The sequence below is a fragment of the Aquarana catesbeiana genome, linkage group LG06 (genome assembly GCF_042186555.1).
Source record: "Aquarana catesbeiana isolate 2022-GZ linkage group LG06, ASM4218655v1, whole genome shotgun sequence".
Lineage (NCBI taxonomy): Eukaryota > Metazoa > Chordata > Amphibia > Anura > Ranidae > Aquarana > Aquarana catesbeiana.
This window is the reverse complement of record NC_133329.1, coordinates 67,257,245-67,275,269: the sequence shown is the minus strand read 5'-3', so window position 1 is coordinate 67,275,269 and position 18,025 is coordinate 67,257,245. Positions and strand designations below refer to the sequence as shown.

At 42.1% G+C, this 18,025-nt stretch overlaps 1 protein-coding gene across 1 annotated transcript in view; it reads right to left on the bottom strand.

The window, feature by feature from the left end:
* Nucleotides 1–2,459: 2,459 nt before the first annotated feature.
* LOC141148580 (uncharacterized) overlaps nt 2,460–18,025 on the bottom strand; it is a 36,627-nt gene continuing 21,061 nt past the window's right edge. The window contains exons 3-5 of the mRNA XM_073636145.1: nt 15,583–15,888; nt 7,708–8,052; nt 2,460–3,533 (exon numbers count right to left, since the gene is read on the bottom strand). Coding sequence (XP_073492246.1) covers nt 3,472–3,533; nt 7,708–8,052; nt 15,583–15,888 — 713 coding nt within the window. The 3' untranslated portion in view covers nt 2,460–3,471. The remainder of the gene's footprint in view (nt 3,534–7,707; nt 8,053–15,582; nt 15,889–18,025) is intronic.

Sequence of the window (18,025 nt, the reverse complement as noted above, 5' to 3'; positions counted from 1 at the left end):
TACTAGTTTCCCTTCTATCACTACCCCAGTATTTTCTACACCATACAGTGCAGAATTTAACCAAATAAGGAAAATAGTTACCAAATATCTTCCTATCTTGTATAATGATGCTGCATATAAGAATATACTGTCCAAGGGTATTAAAGTGGTCTCCCGCAGGGCTCCTACCCTGGGGAGTTCCCTTTCACCCAGTCTAGTAGTATCTGAACAAATGAAAGCCAATTGGTTAAACTTTAAGGGCAATTACAAATGTGGCAAAAAGGGGTGCAATTACTGTAGTCATATAAAAAAGGGCAAGCAAGTTCAATCTTGCACAAACGGCACAGTTTTCAATATCACTTCATTTATAAACTGCAACACCCAGTTTATAATATATGTGATCACTTGTGACATTTGCCAGATCCAGTATGTCGGGCGGACAACACGCCGCCTCAGGGACCGTCTATATGACCATCTATATGACATTGAAAAAGGATAGATTAACTAACGTGGCAAAACACTGGATCTTTGTACACCAGAAAGACGTATCAAGTCTTTATATTCAGGGTATAGAAAAAGTCGTTACCCCTACTAGAGGAGGAGACAGGTTCCAATTGCTTTGCAAACGTGAAGTATATTGGATATTCTCTTTAAACACGAGAATCCCCCTGGGCCTCAATTTTGAATGGGATGTTTCCTATTTTTATGAGTAATTATCTAAACACATCGCTTGAACATAGCTATAACACTTACACCATCGTAAGTGTCCATAAAGAATTTTTCATTTTTTATTTTTTTTTGTTTTTCACGCTCTGTCAGCCATTTTCTATTTCTCTTGTTCCATACCCCAGCCAGACAGTGCCATGATAAGAGTTTTTCCATCTATCGACCATTGTGGTCCACATACAAACATATTTAATCTCATATACGAATATACAATATTCACTACCTTGATTGGTTTATACGTTTGACATGGACCCCTGCTCTACATACCTACTATACAAATTACGGCAGAGCAGAAATTTCCAAGGAATCATGGTCAGCAATAGATGTATGTAAAGGTTTAAATAAATTATAAAAAATGAAACATTTCTAATATTGTTTTGTGACATCCATTTTGCTCAAATGCTTTATACATTTGACCAAAAAATAAGTTTGCTTTACCCTTGGATTTATATCACGACAATATTGAGATGAAAAATTTTATTTTTCTACACATTTCTGTGTTATTATTTTTACTTTTATTTTCTCTCCCATTCTTCTTTGATAATCATTTTCATGATTGTATTATCAGTATTTATAATTTTACTTACAATTACTGCTTTCATTCTTTACTCACTCTTATTATATAGATATATAAAACCCCCTTTTTTCTATATATTTCTTTAGTAGTGTAGGAACTACCTAATACACATATTAGGTTTTTATGCAAATGTATGCACACTTTTTTATTTATTTATTTTCATTTTGTACACACCGTTGCCTATATTTTTATAGACACCTTGGGATTACTCTTCAGACATACGGAGCTTATCTTCATGCACACAAGCTTGCATATATTGTATTGTCAGTGTTTAGTGTTTGTTTTGCAGGTTCAATGTTACAATATGAATATGTAATTTGTTTCTTTTTAGAGCTCAGCATTATGACATTTTTCTTATCGTCTTTATAGATTGGATCGACGTCGACCATTATGTGCTTGTTTTTAATTGCTTCATTTGCCGGTATCAACATATGAGCATTGTATCAGTGGATTTATAATATGTATCATTTAATATGTATATTGTTTGGAGGTCTTGGCATTTGCTGACATGTACATACTAAGGCATATCTTCACATGAGGCACCTGAGAATTTGATTATAGATTATCATATTTCCAGCTTAATTGTTTTATCAGACGGGGGTCTATCATCCCAGTCTAGCAATACTCTTGTCTGGTCTGCGGGACTCCACTTGTGCTCTTTTGTGATACCTTATCCTTGGGTGACTGGCTGGGACCCCACACTAACCTTTATTACTACTTTTATAATCACATTTAATCATTTAGTGTGACACTGATCGGCGGAATTCCACTGCTTTGAACACCGCTATTTCATTTCCAAAGTCCTACATACACCCCGCTTGCGGCCAGGCTCATCATCTAGGATTATATGCTACAGGTTTGTCTACTGGGACCCTGCATATACCACTACTATTTGATCAGATTGGGGCAACCCTGATCAGCGGGATTCTATGGCTTTGAATCCCGCAGTTCATTTCTAACATTATAGGGTCTCACACATACCTTGCTAGCAGCCGCGGGTTCACCATACAATATTCCACGTCACATTGTTGAATATTTCATCTTTACTAGTCCGGCACATTACAGAGAGTTTCCTTTATTCCATCTCTTTTGATACTCCCATACACAGACCGACCTCGTCTTATCATCCATTATCGCGGTCGGCAGATACAAGCACTAGGACATCATTTTAGCTGAGTTGATTCCATTTTTAATTCCATTTTTTAATTCCATTGATTTATTTAGGTTTCATATATTCCTTGGATATATCTTTTTATTATACACTCCACACATATATACATAAGTCTTTTTAACTTAAATTCTCTTTTTGGCGGCTTATTTTATTTTAGTTTATTCACACTTCACAATACCAATGGTACTCACAGTTTTTGTCTGTGTTACATTTACTCCCACATGTGAACACTCATTGGAATGTTCATTTTTCCAATGCGATACACACATATTATCATGATTATATATTTCGTTCTTTTACATACACGAACCGCACCATTATTCGCTCACATATAAATTCATTCTATTTATTTTTTACATACACATATATATATATGCATATGTTTTTCCTCGTTTTTACATTTTCTGCACCTTGTTTGAACAACATCATATCTTCACATTTCATTCTAAATTGAAATATTTTTTCTATAAAGAAAAACCTTTTTTCCTACACCCACCACTATATACATATGTACATTTACAGAAGTACATTTATCAATACACACACATATATTAAGAAAGAATACACATTATTTTTTGTTAACACACACATGTACACACATTCCTGTCCACATTTTTTGTCATTAATTCATATGTTATGGTTTTGAAATATTTTTTTTTATTAGTTAACACACTGATTAGTCAGCAGATGCTGAGATTTCATAAAATTGGCTTCCAGCTGAGACTCAATGATCACCTAATTGGGTGGTCATGTGATATCCCTTTGAGCTATATAAGAGTTAGTCTTTTTAATATTTGCTAGCTATGAGTAAGCACTCAGCTCCGAGTGCGAAACGCGTCAGCCAACCTGTACTTTCTGCATGATGGTCTTGTTATTTTGATGATCCCATCTTTTCAATAAAGTGAAGTTTTTGGCTATATCCGGTGTGCGGCATCCAGATCTTCTCACTTTAAGCCTGTTCCGCTTAGCATTCAGCCAGCACCTGGAGCTCTTCTGCTCTGGAAATCCTACATCAATCTCACACCTGGGTCTGTGTCCGCCTGAGCGGTGAAACACCCTCTTTGCTAGACTGGACCCAAACTAAGTGACGATAAAATAAGATGTATTAATAACACAGCAAAAAAACATTCAATACCACAAAGTACAAGCAAAAGTGAAATTTGTGCAATTAAAAACTAGTGAAAAATTACCTAACACAATAACTATGATCAGGGCTGCTGGTAGAAATCACAGGGCCCCATACAGCCTACCAGACAGGAGGTACAAGGTACAGTTGGTGAGGCAGGTCAGAAAGGGGTCAGTATTCGGCCCTATAAATTTAATAAAAATGATATGGACCACAGCTTTTATATTTTTTACATAATTCCCCAGTCTGGATCTTTATTAAGGTTAACGGTGTATTTTGAAATCGAATTTGGAAAAACAAGGTTCCTTGTATCAAACTGGAATTTTGCTTTGAGGCAGAGTGGTGGGGTTAGCCCCCCCCGGTGGGCAAGGTCCATGGCCTAGGTCCATGCGGGTCCAGTGGTGGCTGCATTGCAGCCTTCCGCCCTGTCGTTCACGGCTTCAGATGATCACATATGAGCGTTCTGTTGCCTGAAGCAAAACGCCTGAAGCTCAGAAAAGTACATGAGCTTCATTTTTGGCAGATTACAGGCATTTTTCTGCTTTTTACACTGGTGACCCTTTGGCCTGTACAAAATCGCAGCAAAAATCGCCTGAAAACAAAACGCTCAGGTGTGAATGCAGCCTAAGTGTCCAATGATTATTCTCAGTCGCATGCTGTGTGAGTGTTGTCCAGCAGAGTGTGCTAGAGATATTACTGGACATCATAGATATTTAATACCTGGCCAATCAGCAGGCCTAGGGAGCTTGCTGTGCGTCCTGGGAGAGCTATTAGGTATCTGAGTCACATCTTGCTCTTTCTCTTTCCCTCCAGGGATTTTCTCCTAGAGGATGTCTATGTGATCCACTTATTTAGGCTTCAGGCCTTAGGGCCAAGAGGTATGGAGTGTTGAGGGATCTCCTGCCATGGGAGGTGTCCCTAAGCTGCTGGCTGAGATGAAGTGCTACTGGCCATTCGGGAAGCAAAGCTATGGTTGTCCTACCACAGGGATGGTGAGTGACCGACCAAGCTGGGAAGCACCATGTGAACCCTGCCACTGCTGTCCTGCCTTGTATCATAAGACTGAGAATACACAGGAACCTCAGTTGAGAAGGAGACACATTTATGAGGGGTATTCCATCCAGCAGAGTTCTGTTACAGAAGGATTGATATTAGTGAGAAGACCATGTATGAGACCAGAAACTGTGTATTGTTAATGGAACCCTCAGGTATCCTGTGTTCCCTCCACCCTCCTTCCCACTCTTCATGCATGTTTATTATTAAAACATCTAAAATGTATTCAAAGTGACTGGCGCCCTTAATTAATCCACCACCACCCGGGAAAAAGGACTTTCAAACTGAGAAGGAATGTGCCTTGGACATTTATCACCAAGTAGGTGGGTCTGGGACATTCACATGTACCTATTGGACATTAGTAGAGCCAAATGTGCCAGGACTGGTTACCGATAGCGTTACATGTGTATAAAACCGGAAAAATACAAGAACCCCCTGACGGGGCTTTTAAGCAGCCAATGAAGTGCAGTATAAGCAGTTGAAAAAATTCAATTTTATTGGTACAAAAAGTATGAATAGTATATTAAAAGGGACATTGAGAATAAGTACTGACTATTAGAGTCAGGACATGAACTGGATATGGCGTACAGTAGCAGCGGACAAATTATACAATTAAAACCAATGCAGGACACAATGTACCAAAGGGCAACCAATGTTTTTACAAGTGTTGAATCCTTAAAAGTAAGAACAACAAACAATGCCTATAAATGAGGGCAATATACAATACGGTGTGTGTGGAACAACGAAGGCTGTAGGTGTGAAAATCTGACGCGTTTCGACCCTTCCCGGGTCTTCTTCAGAGGATGGTTGTCCACTGTAAAAAGGTCAACATGTATCAATCATAGCATCAAACTCAAACTCAACAGTGCGAACCCATACATGCATACCAAATAATGTAGCTGTCCAGGCCGCATAATTACCTATTGCAGGATTTTTGGCGTTATAAGGTCAGTTCTAACGTTGTAGAGTATTTAGGATGGTGCGATTTCTCCTCTGCTCCCCCGTCTCCCCCGTGTCGCACCAGCTCCCAAGTGAGCGGGTGGTGGACCAAGTGTATCTTGTGAGGGATCACGTCTACCAGCCCCCCCATGTGTAGGAGGGGAAAGGGAAGGGAGGGACAACAGGCAACCGAAGCTGCACCCGAATAGGTTCACGTTAATGCTAAAAATGAAAAATAAAAAAATGTAATAAATAAAAAGCAAGGGGTCAATAGATTCGTCCACATAGATTGGGGAAGATTCCCTAATTTTGGAGTTCTATAGAATTGGTAAAATTATGGATCCATGGGTGTGCAGAAGGGTTTTGCTAAAGAAGAAAAAGAAACAAATGGGCAAAAAAAAAAAAAAAAAGAACTGACCTTAAAACGCCAAAAATCTTACAATAGGTAATTATGCGGCCTGGACAGCTACATTATTTGGTATGCATGTATGGGTTCGCGCTGTTGAGTGTGAGTTTGATGCTATGATTGATACATGTTGACATTTTTACAGTGGACAACCATCCTCTGAAGAAGACCCGGGAAAGGTCGAAACGCGTCAGGATTTCACACCTACAGCCTTCGTTGTTCCACACACACCGTATTGTATATTGCCCTCATTTATAGGCATTGTTTGTTGTTCTTACTTTTAAGGATTCAACACTTGTAAAAACATTGGTTGCCCTTTGGCACATTGTGTCCTGCATTGGTTTTAATTGTATAATTTGTCCGCTGCTACTGTACGCCATATCCAGTTCATGTCCTGACTCTAATAGTCAGTACTTATTCTCAATGTCCCTTTTAATATACTATTCATATTTTTTGTACCAATAAAATTGAATTTTTTCAACTACTTATACTGCACTTCATTGGCTGCTTAAAAGCCCCGTCAGGGGGTTCTTGTATTTTTCATGTATTCCATGGGGTGTGCGGCCTACCCGTCTACACTCATGTGAGTGTCTTTTGTTGTTTACATGTGTATAAGCAGGTTCTAAAAAGAAAAGAAAAAACATATAACAATATTTGCTAATAATAAACAATGAACTCATTTGTCAATGATATTTATCAATGAATGAATGCTGGACATGACTAAGAATGGTCCCCTCTCACTGGACCCGGGCATTTTAGAACTTATAGAAGTGTACAGGTATTATCATCTTTCCCTGAGGAAGCCAATGTTGGCAAAACATGTAGGAATTTATTACCTGACATAAAAAACCTGCCTGTTCACACACTGGCCGGTTCCTGCTGTATTTTCTATACGTCTGTAAAGTGATTTTATATGTATTGCACCCTTGTACCTTATATTTTTTTTTGACTTTGTATACCAATAGAATTATATCTTTTTGTAAACAATTTTGTGCAACATATCTTCAAATTCCTTGGCACCGCTATAATCCCCTTCTCTATCCCCAATTGTTGCTCTTTATTTATCTCATGCACTCTGCAGTGTAGGTGAACATCATGGAAAATGTAGTTACAAGACATCTGGGGTGCCAAGCTTCGCCATTACTGCTCTATGCTGTGACTTCATTGTAGACTTGGCTAGCCCCAAAAAGCTCCACAGGTGTGTAGAAAAAAGACCTTTCTGTATGAGCTCAGTGTTACACCATATAAGCCCTAAACTCACTTTTTTGATTAACACAAATACATTGTGAAAGGTGCGAATGCAGCCGTAAAACCGCAGCCGCAATGTAAAACCAGTGAGTCCCGGTTCACACTATGCAGTGTGGGAACCGCATGAGATTTTGAAAAGGAATCGCACCACATTCTTGTTCAAATCACATGCATATCTTCAGCAGTGAAATTTGATGGGTGTATGGCTCAAATCACACCAAATCCGCACCAAAATCATGCAGGACCCTTTTTTTTGGCTGCAACAGAATAAGAACGCATGAGCGTTTACACCCATGCTATCCGGTTCTGCAAATTGCACTGCATTTTGCAAACCGATTTAAGGGGGTCGTTAACTTAACATACACCCCCGGCTGCAGTTCGCATGAACTGGGTGCGATTTGGATGCAGTGCGGAATTTGCTGCGAATTTGCATTGCACAAGTGTGAACTGGCACTGAACATGATGACAGTCCTATTATGTACCTATTACTATAGGACCCGTTCTTCTCTCTATTGGGTGCTCCAGAATGGGATGTTCCACTCTACAGATGAACTCTGACCCCTGATCTCTGAGGAGTGATGGGGTGAATGTCAGAGATGACTTATTGGAGAAGATCTTATCTTTCTTCTCCTTATCAGAGACTTTATAATCATCTTTAGGTAGCTCCGTTACAATGGGAGGTGAGTCTGTTCCAGATTCCTTCTTAAACCAGATCACTTTCAGATGACCTGGGAAATATCCGGAGATATCACAGGTCAGACAGGCCTCTTTATCTTCTTTCAGGTGTGGAACTATGATGTCTCCAACTTGTGGATGCCAGGGCAGATCTGCAATGCAAAATTATGCAGGTCAATTCATATTTCACAAGGGGTTAGATTCTCCAACAAGCAATGTTGGAAGTATTCCATGCAGAAGAACGTACAGATGGGATCAATTCATTCCTGTAGGAAGCTTTCTTTTGAAAGCTACTGTAAAGCATGTGAAAACAGGTAGTAACACATACAAACTTACTACTCATTTTAAAATGGAACTCCTGAATTAGGGTCCCCCAGACCTGCAAGGGTTAAATTCCCATTTTGTCTAGGGGGAACATATAAGGCCTGGAGACACATGGGGAATAGACACACCACAGGAAATCGGCTCAATATGTGAGCGATTGGTGCTGTGGATCTCTACCTCTGTGTTACTCTTACAAATACAGACATTTTTGCCCTTGGGTCTTTAAATGAGGTGTGACACTGGTACTGATGAACTAAGAAACAACAGATTTATTGGTTCACACAAGATCTACAGTAGCCACAAACAGATATTAGGTATATGTACAGTACAGTATAGGTACAGTTTCATAATGTTGTACACATAATATTGCAGTAAAATATGATTTTCCATGACAAAGGTCCAAAATAAGTACAAGAATGCGTCCTAGTGATCCGACGCATTTCATGAACACCTGTTCATTCCCACAGGGGTTTATGCAAACTTGATATCTATAGGGTAAAAACAGGATAAGTATAATAGAGTAGGTAGGCATTCTTGTACTTATTTTGGACTTTTGCTTGGAAAATCGTATTTTACTGCAATATTATGTGTACAACATTACGAATCTGTTCATATACCTGACATCTGTTTGTGACTACTGCAGATCTTGTGTGAACCAATAAATCTGTTGTTTTTTATTTTATCAATACCAAATTCTGTATTTGTATGTTCAATAGGGATGGAGGTGTGCCACGGGATACACCAGGTCACACTTTATTGTTTCCTGTGTTTTCTCTCTATACCGTTCAACCCTTCTGGTCCTTGTCTGCCCCCTGTGGCCACCCGCAGCTCTGCAGTTGATTTGGCACTTTATTCTTATTGCACAAACCAGTGTCTACACATTTAAAGTGACATTGCAGAAATCCGGGACCCTAAGCAGATAGCATCCTCTGAGGAAGCCCAATAATAGGGTGAAACATGTCAGGATCTACACGTATTCCCTGAAACACTAAATACAGACCATAATATAAGGGTTATGAGCATATGTTCTTTTATGCGAATATGTGATTTTAGATTGTTGTCAATAAGAATCTATTTTTTTTAATTCTAACATTTGGTTTGGTTATCATATTGCACCGATATAGTCCCATTCAATCTACCATTGTTCTACAAAACTAAGGGATGAGGTGCTTATGATTTATCCACATTAGATTACATTCCATAAAGCAACTATACTTGCCTTATTTTTCACTCCTTTAGGCTTCCTCCCAGCTTCATGATCATTCCCTTGAAGCCGCTTGGCTTTGCCACTCAGTCGATCGCAGGAACTCCATCATTGTAAGTGAGGAAGCTGAGGGTCCACCCGGGAGGGAGAAGAATGTTGACATCCGGGGGAGCGCGGAATGAGGTAAGTATAGTCAGGGCTGGCGCCAGCATAAAGCAGCTTAGGGCGCCAGCATGGGGGGAATTTGGATTTTTAACCTTTCTTCAGCCATGGTGTTTTTTAACACACTCCCAACCACTATACCGGCCGGGAGCAGGTTTACTTTAGTAAAACCGACTGTTGGCTTTCAATGTGGAAGTGATACAAGCAGCTGTGAAGCCACTGATCACTTCCACAACTGCCACAATGTGCCGCCCCCCCATGTGACTCCCCCCACCACCATGTTTACCGGGCTCTGCTATCCCAACTGCGGTCATGGCGGGTGACACTGGGAAGGACGGCGGGAGCTCAACGGACATCCATCTGCTGAGCCTTCCTCCTGAGCACAGGCCAGGAAGTGACATGTATGACATCTAGGGATGGGCTCAGGCATGTTTGGATCGTAGTCCCAACCCACCTGAGAAATCCTGCCAGGAAGCCGTCACTGCACACCGTCAATCATAGGCAGCATGTGGGCCAGGATATGCTTTACTGCCCATGATTGGTGGTGTGCAGTGACGGCTTCCCAGTGGGATTGCTCAGGTGGGCTGGGACTACGATCCAAACACGCCTGAGCCCATTCCTAATGACATCACTTCCTGGACCGACACTGTCACTCTCTAGGAGCAGTGCTCAGGAATAGGAATGAGCTTCGAGTTCGAGTCGAACTCATGTTCGACTCGAACATTGGCTGTTCGCAAGTTCGCCGAACAGCGAACAATTTGGTGTTGTTTCGCGGCAAATTCGAATGCTGCGGAACACCCATTAAAAGTCTATGGGAGAAATCAAAAGTGCTAATTTTAAAGGCTAATATGCAAGTTATTGTCATAAAAAGTGTTTGGGGACCTGGGTCCTGCCCCAGGGGACATGGATCAATGCAAAAAAAGTTTTAAAAACGGCTGTTTTTTTCAGGAGCAGTGATTTTAATAATGCTTAAAGTCAAACAATAAAAGTGTAATATCCCTTTAAATTTCGTACCTGGGGGGTGTCTATAGTATGCCTGTAAAGGGGCGCATGTTTCCTGTGTTTAGAACAGTCTGACAGCAAAATGACATTTTGAAGGAAAAAACCCATTTAAAACTACCCGCGGCTAAACTAAAAAACTGTCAAAAATGTTAAAAATGACAAGAGACAGTTTTTGACAATTCCTTTATTTAAATGCTTCTTCTTTCTTCTATCTTCCTTCATCTTCTGGTTCTTCTGGTTCTTCCTCCGGCGTTTTCGTCCAGCATCTCCTCCGCGGCGTCTTCTATCGCCTTCTCCTCGGGCCGCTCCGCACCCATGGCATGGGGGGAGGCTCCCGCTCTTCTCTTCTTCTTTCTTCTCTTCTTCTCTTCTTCATTTTCTTCTCCGGGCCGCTCCGCACCCATGCTGGCATGGAGGGAGGCTCCCGCTGTGGGACGGCGCTCCTTGTCTGACAGTTCTTAAATAACGGGGGACGGGGCCACCCGGTGACCCCGCCCCCCTCGGACGCGCGAGACATCACAGGACTTCCCTGTGGCATTCCCCGTGACGTCACAGGGAAGTCCCGTCAAGTCACCATGGGTCAGAGGGGGGCGGGGTCACCGGGTGGCCCCACCCCCGTTATGTAAGAACTGTCAGACGAGGAGCGCCGTCACACAGCGGGAGCCTCCCTCCATGCAAGCATGGGTGCGGAGCGGCCCGGAGAAGAAAATGAAGAATAGAAGAAGAGAAGAAGAGAAGAAAAGAAGAAGAGAAGAGCGGGAGCCTCCCCCCATGCCATGGGTGCGGAGCGGCCCGAGGAGAAGAAGATAGAAGACGCCGCGGAGGAGATGCTGGACGAGAACGCCGGAGGAAGAACCAGAAGAGCCAGAAGAACCAGAAGAACCAGAAGATGAAGGAAGATAGAAGAAAGAAGAAGCATTTAAATAAAGGAATTGTCAAAAACTGTCTCTTGTCATTTTTAACATTTTTGACAGTTTTTTAGTGAAATGGTAGGGGTAAGTACCCCCTTACCATTTCACACAGGGGGGGCCGGGATCTGGGGGTCCCCTTGTTAAAGGGGGCTTCCAGATTCCAATAAGCCCCCCGCCCGCAGACCCCCACAACCACCGGCTACCCCAAAGCACCCTCCCAATGTTGAGGGCATGTGGCCTGGTACAGTTTAGGAGGGGGGGGCCGCACTCTCGTCCCCCCTCTTTTCCTGTGGCCTGCCAGGTTGCGTGCTCGGATAAGGGTCTGGTATGGATTTTTGGGGGGACCCCACGCCGTTTTTTTTTTTTTGGCGCGGGGTTCCCCTTAAAATCCATACCAGACCTGAAGGGTCTGGTATGGAATTTATGGGCAACCCCACGTCATTTTTTTTTAAAATTTTGGCCGGGGTTCCCCTTAATATCCATACCAGACCTGAAGGGCCTGGTATGGAATTTAGGGGGACTCCCACGTCATTTTTTTTTAAATTTTGGTTCGGGGTTCCCCTTTGGGGAATTCCCATGCTGTTTTTATCAATGAACTTCTATGTGTATTGTCGGCAATGCAATAGCCGCGGGTAGTTTTAAATGGGTTTTTTCCTTCAAAATGTCATTTTGCTATCAGACTGTTCTAAACACAGGAAACATGCGCCCCTTTACAGGCATACTATAGACACCCCCCAGCTACAAAATTTAAAGGGATATTACACTTTTATTGTTTGACTTTAAGCATTATTAAAATCACTGCTCCTGAAAAAATGTCCGTTTTTAAAACTTTTTTTTGCATTGATCCATGTCCCCTGGGGCAGGACCCAGGTCCCCAAACACTTTATGACAATAACTTGCATATTAGCCTTTAAAATTAGCACTTTTGATTATTCATGTTCGTGTCCCATAGACTTTAACGGTGTTCGCGTGTTCGAACGAACTTTTTTCCGAAAATAGGAAAATAGCAAAAGGTGGGACTTTGTGTGAGGAAGGGGGGCCGTACAGATCCCATCCTCCATCCCATATAAGTATGTATAAAGGGATTGAGGGGCGGGACTTTGAGTGAAGCACACGGATGCATTAGAGAAATGAATTAAGAAAATGGTTTATTAATTGAGTCTTTTCTTAGAACATAAGTTGGAGGTATACAGTTCAATACATAAATTGCATATCAATGCCTCAAATTACATATCACATATAAATGCATGGTCCAACCAAGGTTTAAAACAGTATTTTACAAGTACACGGGTCACGTAATCACATGATTAATTGCATTGCAGGGAATACTCATAAAAGTAGCTTGCGCATTAAAGCGCCATTGGAAATAGTAATAAGGATAAGATAAGTAGGAAAAAACGTGACCCGTGTACTTGTAAAATACTGTTTTAAACCTTGGTTGGACCATGCATTTATATGTGATATGTCTTTGAGGCATTGATATGCAATTTATGTATTGAACTGTATACCTCCAACTTATGGTCTAAGAAAAGACTCAATTAATAAACCATTTTCTTAATTCATTTCTCTAATGCATCCGTGTGCTTCACTCAAAGTCCCGCCCCTCAACCCCTTTATACATACTTATATGGGATGGAGGATGGGATCTGTACGGCCCCCCTTCCTCACACAAAGTCCCACCTTTTGCTATTTTCCTATTTTTGTTCAACCTACAGGGATGGAAGCACACGGCTGCAATGCTAATATAGCTCTAATACTTGTTATGGCTGCTTCTCAGCTGTTTACACGATTCCCATGTTTCCTTTCCAGTTCTCCCTGTGCAATAGGTGGTTATTTGCACATACTACTGGAACAACTTACCTCACCACCCCACCCCCCCATCCATCTCAATAACACTCTTTATAAATTAATTTTTTTTTTCTAATGCCATTTTCTATATATGTAGTGTGAGCGCGCATGGGGGTCACTGTCCGTCATTGGGCATATCCTGTGTCATTCCTGTTACTTCCTGGAGCTGTGACTAGCACTGTGGGTTTTCCCACCGCCCCCTCCTCCTATAGGGCGGGTGGGATTTCCCCCACTGCTCGTCAGCGTCATGCAATCAGTGTCAGCTGTTTGGTGTCCACTCGGCACCTATAAATCAGCTGACCGGCTTCTCCATCTTCAGCAGTGGGGAAATCAGGTTGACGCCCAGGGCTGGCTATGCCGGGCTCCTTTGGTGTATTCCCTGTTCCTCACTTGGCTACAGCATGACGTTGGAAGTCGGATCTGGATGGCTCACCCGGCTGGGGTTTTTACCCCCCCAAGGTGTGATTGGCACCTCTGTCTTTGATGCCTAGTTTCATCCTCACACCACTTTCCTTGGCTTTCTTGTCCAATTTCACTGTGCAGCTGGCTATCTTTTTTTCACCTTATCTACTTTCATTCGCTTTTTCCCCCCTTTCCTCTCCCTTTTCTCTTTCCTCCTCTCCTCCCATTGCCTATCTTTCCTCTCCCTTCCCTTCTTCTCTTCACCTCTTTTCATTTCCTCACTATGTATCCTCACCATTTCTCACTATCCATCACTACACTTTCCCCCATATTCCCTTTCCATTCCAGTGCACTTCATTCACTGGCTGCTTTTTCTCCAGCAGGTTCCCCCGTCTGGGGCCATTCACTTCTCCCATGCACCATACCTCTCATTCACCTTTTTCCCGTCACTACTTAGGGATATTGCCGCTGCTGGCTGTGCTGCCGGGTCGGGCCCCCTCAGCTCCGGGGAGTGACATCTTTGGCCGGATTGTCCTGTGCGGCGGTGATCTCTCCCATGCGCGGTCACGCTCATGTAAGTTTGTGGGACAAATGTATGGATTTGTGTGGGGGTTTTCACATTTTCTGCATTTGCCCATGCATTTTTTCAGATAACCACCCATGTCCCTATTTTTCATCCTTTTAGATAACCAATACGGTTTTGCTCCTGACGAGCGACCTTAAGGTCGCGAAACGCGTAGAGCTAACAACTACCGGTACAACAGTGCATTCATGAACCTACCACGGCCGTTTCTCTTCACCAAGTATATTTACTCCTTTTTTTTCCCAAGTGATGCTTTAATGCATCCATTTTTGTTTTCCAGTATCATTTACACTGCAATTAATCACGCTCTGAAGTGACCCGTGCAACTGTAAAATACTGACATATATCTTCCAATAGAGTCATTATGTATGTTTTTAGATTATTTTTTCCTACTTATCTTATCCTTTTTACTATTTCCAATGGCGCTTTAATGCGCAAGCTACTTTTATGAGTATTCCCTGCAATGCAATTAATCATGTGATTACGTGACCCGTGTACTTGTAAAATACTGTTTTAAACCTTGGTTGGACCATGCATTTATATGTGATATGTAATTTGAGGCATTGATATGCAATTTATGTATTGAACTGTATACCTCCAACTTATGTTCTAAGAAAAGACTCAATTAATAAACCATTTTCTTAATTCATTTCTCTAATGCATCCGTGTGCTTCACTCAAAGTCCCGCCCCTCAACCCCTTTATACAAACTTTTTTCCTGTTCGCATGTTCTGGTGCGAACCGAACAGGGGGGTGTTCGGCTTATCCCTACTCAGGAAAGCTGCTAATGGAACACGATCTTTGCCCCCTCGTTACAAATTCTGTGTGGGGACAAGAACACAATAGATGGTTTAATTTAATTGAACCCCTTGGCCCTTTAAGGGGATTGGAAAGCCAGGGGGCGGGGCAGGGCTTGTGAGCATGTGACTGCCGTGATTGTCTGTCACTGCGGTCACATGTTCAGAAAACTCCTGATCGGGAGCTTTCTGTGAGCCGTCGGTCACTGTACCGAGAGCGCGCAGGGCGCGCGCTCTCGGCACAGCACTGTGGGCGCTATTGTGCGCAAATATGCAGCTGCTCGCACCAAGGCCCCGGCTGCCCAGAAGCTGTATATTTGTTTACGCTCGGCGCAAAGGTGTTAAAATAAATATTATTTTCACATATTTGGTTTTATTGTTCTCTAGAACGAGGGTCTCCATATTTCTGCATTACTATATTTATGCTCTTTGATATATTTCCTTCCTTACCTCTCATAGTCAGTGTTCTGGTCTCTGGTTCATCCATAGATTTGTGTTTCCATGTTACAAAGACTTTGAACTGCAGATCATTAAACACTTTCATAGGAATTTTGCCAACACTGGTTACACCATAAGTAAGATCTTCACATTCTCTAAAATCGTTGGTGCATGGTATTTCGGACGTTTTATCTTCATGTTCATATGTCCATTCTATTTCAATGTTTTTCGGGTAAAACTTCATTAGATTGAGAGTGAAGAGAACACGAGTGGAATACCCCATAGTGATCATTATAGGCTCCACCATCTGGGGTTTAGCTGAAACACACAAACAGAGTCTTATGGAATATCAAAACCCAAGAATAAAAAAAATGGAATATATCGCAATTTACCAAACCTTATATATGGCAGCTGCACTAATTTGTTTTCCTCTTATTTCTTTGATTTTATTTTTACCTGGTGATCCTGCCAGTAACACGCTTCCTCTTCCAGGGTGACAATGCTGCCTCTCTACTGTACTGTGCCTATGGAGGAGCATTATTGTAACCCTAGAACATGAAGCATGTACAGACTACCTCTGTAATTCAAGGCAGTAACTAGGGATGAGCCGAACCCCCCCCCCCCCCCCCCCCCGGTTCGGTTCTCAGCAGAACATGCGTCAAAAGTGCTCATTTTAAAGGCTAATTTGCTTGGTATTGTCCTAAAAAGGGTTTGGGGACCTGGGTCCTGCCCCAGGGGACATGCATCAATGCAAAAAAAAGTTTTAAAAACGTCCGTTTTTTCAGGAGCAGTGATTTTAATAATGCTTAAAGTGAAACAATAAACATGAAATATTTTTTTAACCATCTCAATACAGTGCACTTTCACCCCCTTCCTGCCCAAGCCATTTTTCTGTTTTCAGCGCTGTCACATTTTGAATGACAATTGCGCGGTCATGCAACACTGTACACAAATGAAATTTTTATTATTTTTTCCCCACAAATAGAGCTTTCTTTTAGTGGTATTTGATCACATCTGCGGTTTTTATTTTTTGCGCTATAAACAAAAGAAGAGTGACAAGTTTGAAAAAAACACAATATTTTTTACTTTTTGCTATAATAAATATCCAATTTTTTTTTTTTAAACAAACTCTTTCCTCAGTTTAGCCTACAAAATAGGGGATAGATTTATAGCATTTTTATTATTTTTATTTTTTTTACTAGTAATGGCGGCGATCTGCAATTTTTATCGTGACTGCTGTAATGTATTGTCGGGTCTCGGCAATATAGATGAAAATCATTAAAAAAAATAGCATGGGTCCCCCCCCCAGTCCATTACCAGGCTCTTTGGGTCTGGTAATGACCACAGACTTTTCTGGCCTGCCTCAGAAGATTCTGTAAGCCTGGGTACCTGGCAGGTTATCTGTCTAGCGTTCCGTCTTGTCCCCTTCCCCAATGCGTGTCAATACAAGGGGTATTCTGTATCTTCATCAGGGGGCATATTACCCCCTGATGAAGATACGGATTACCCCTTGTACCGACACCCGTTGGGGAAGGGGACAGGATGGAACGCTAGACAGATAACCTGCCGGGAACAATCAGCACACCACCCCGGTATTGGCCGCCGTATCCCGCTCATTATTGCTCTTTTAGAGTGGCACCCTGTTGCGCCATGACATTGTGAGTACCCATTGTGGGGATTTTATTTTGGTTTTAATAAATGTTTTTACATACTGCACCATGAAGCCCTTTCTGTGTTAATATACCGAGGTAAAAGTGGCACTACTTTGATGAACAGAGGCACAAGTGAAATCATCCCAGGATCCTGCATATACTACTGAACCCTTAGTGGTTCTAAGGCGTAATTTGACAAAGCCTAACAGCAAGGTCACACGCCCTAAGGTAAGCAGTAGGGATGAGCCAAACACCCCCCTGTTCGGTTCACACCAGAACTTGCGAACAGGCAAAAAATGTGTTTGAACACACAAACGCCATTAAAGTCTATGGGACACAAACATGAATAATCAAAAGTGCTAATTTTAAAGGCTTATATGCAAGTTATTGTCATAAAAAGTGTTTGGGGACCTGGGTCCTGCCCCAGGGGACAAGGATCAATGAAAAAAAAAGTTTAAAAAACTGAAGTTTTTTCGGGAGCAGTGATTTTAATAATGCTTAAAGTGAAACAATAAAAGTGTAATATCCCTTTAAATTTATTTAATTATAAGGGGAACCCCACACCAAAATTTAAAAAAAAAAACGGCGCGTGGGTCCCCCCAAAAAAATAATACCAGACCCTTATCCAAGCATGCAACCTGGCAGGCCACAGGAAAAGAGAGGGGGGCGAGAGAGCGCCCCCCCCCCTGAACCGTACCAGGCCACATGCCCTCAACATTGGGAGGGTGCTTTGGGGTAGCCCCCCAAAACACCTTGTCCCCATGTTGATGGGACAAGGGCCTCATCCCCACAACCCTTGCCCA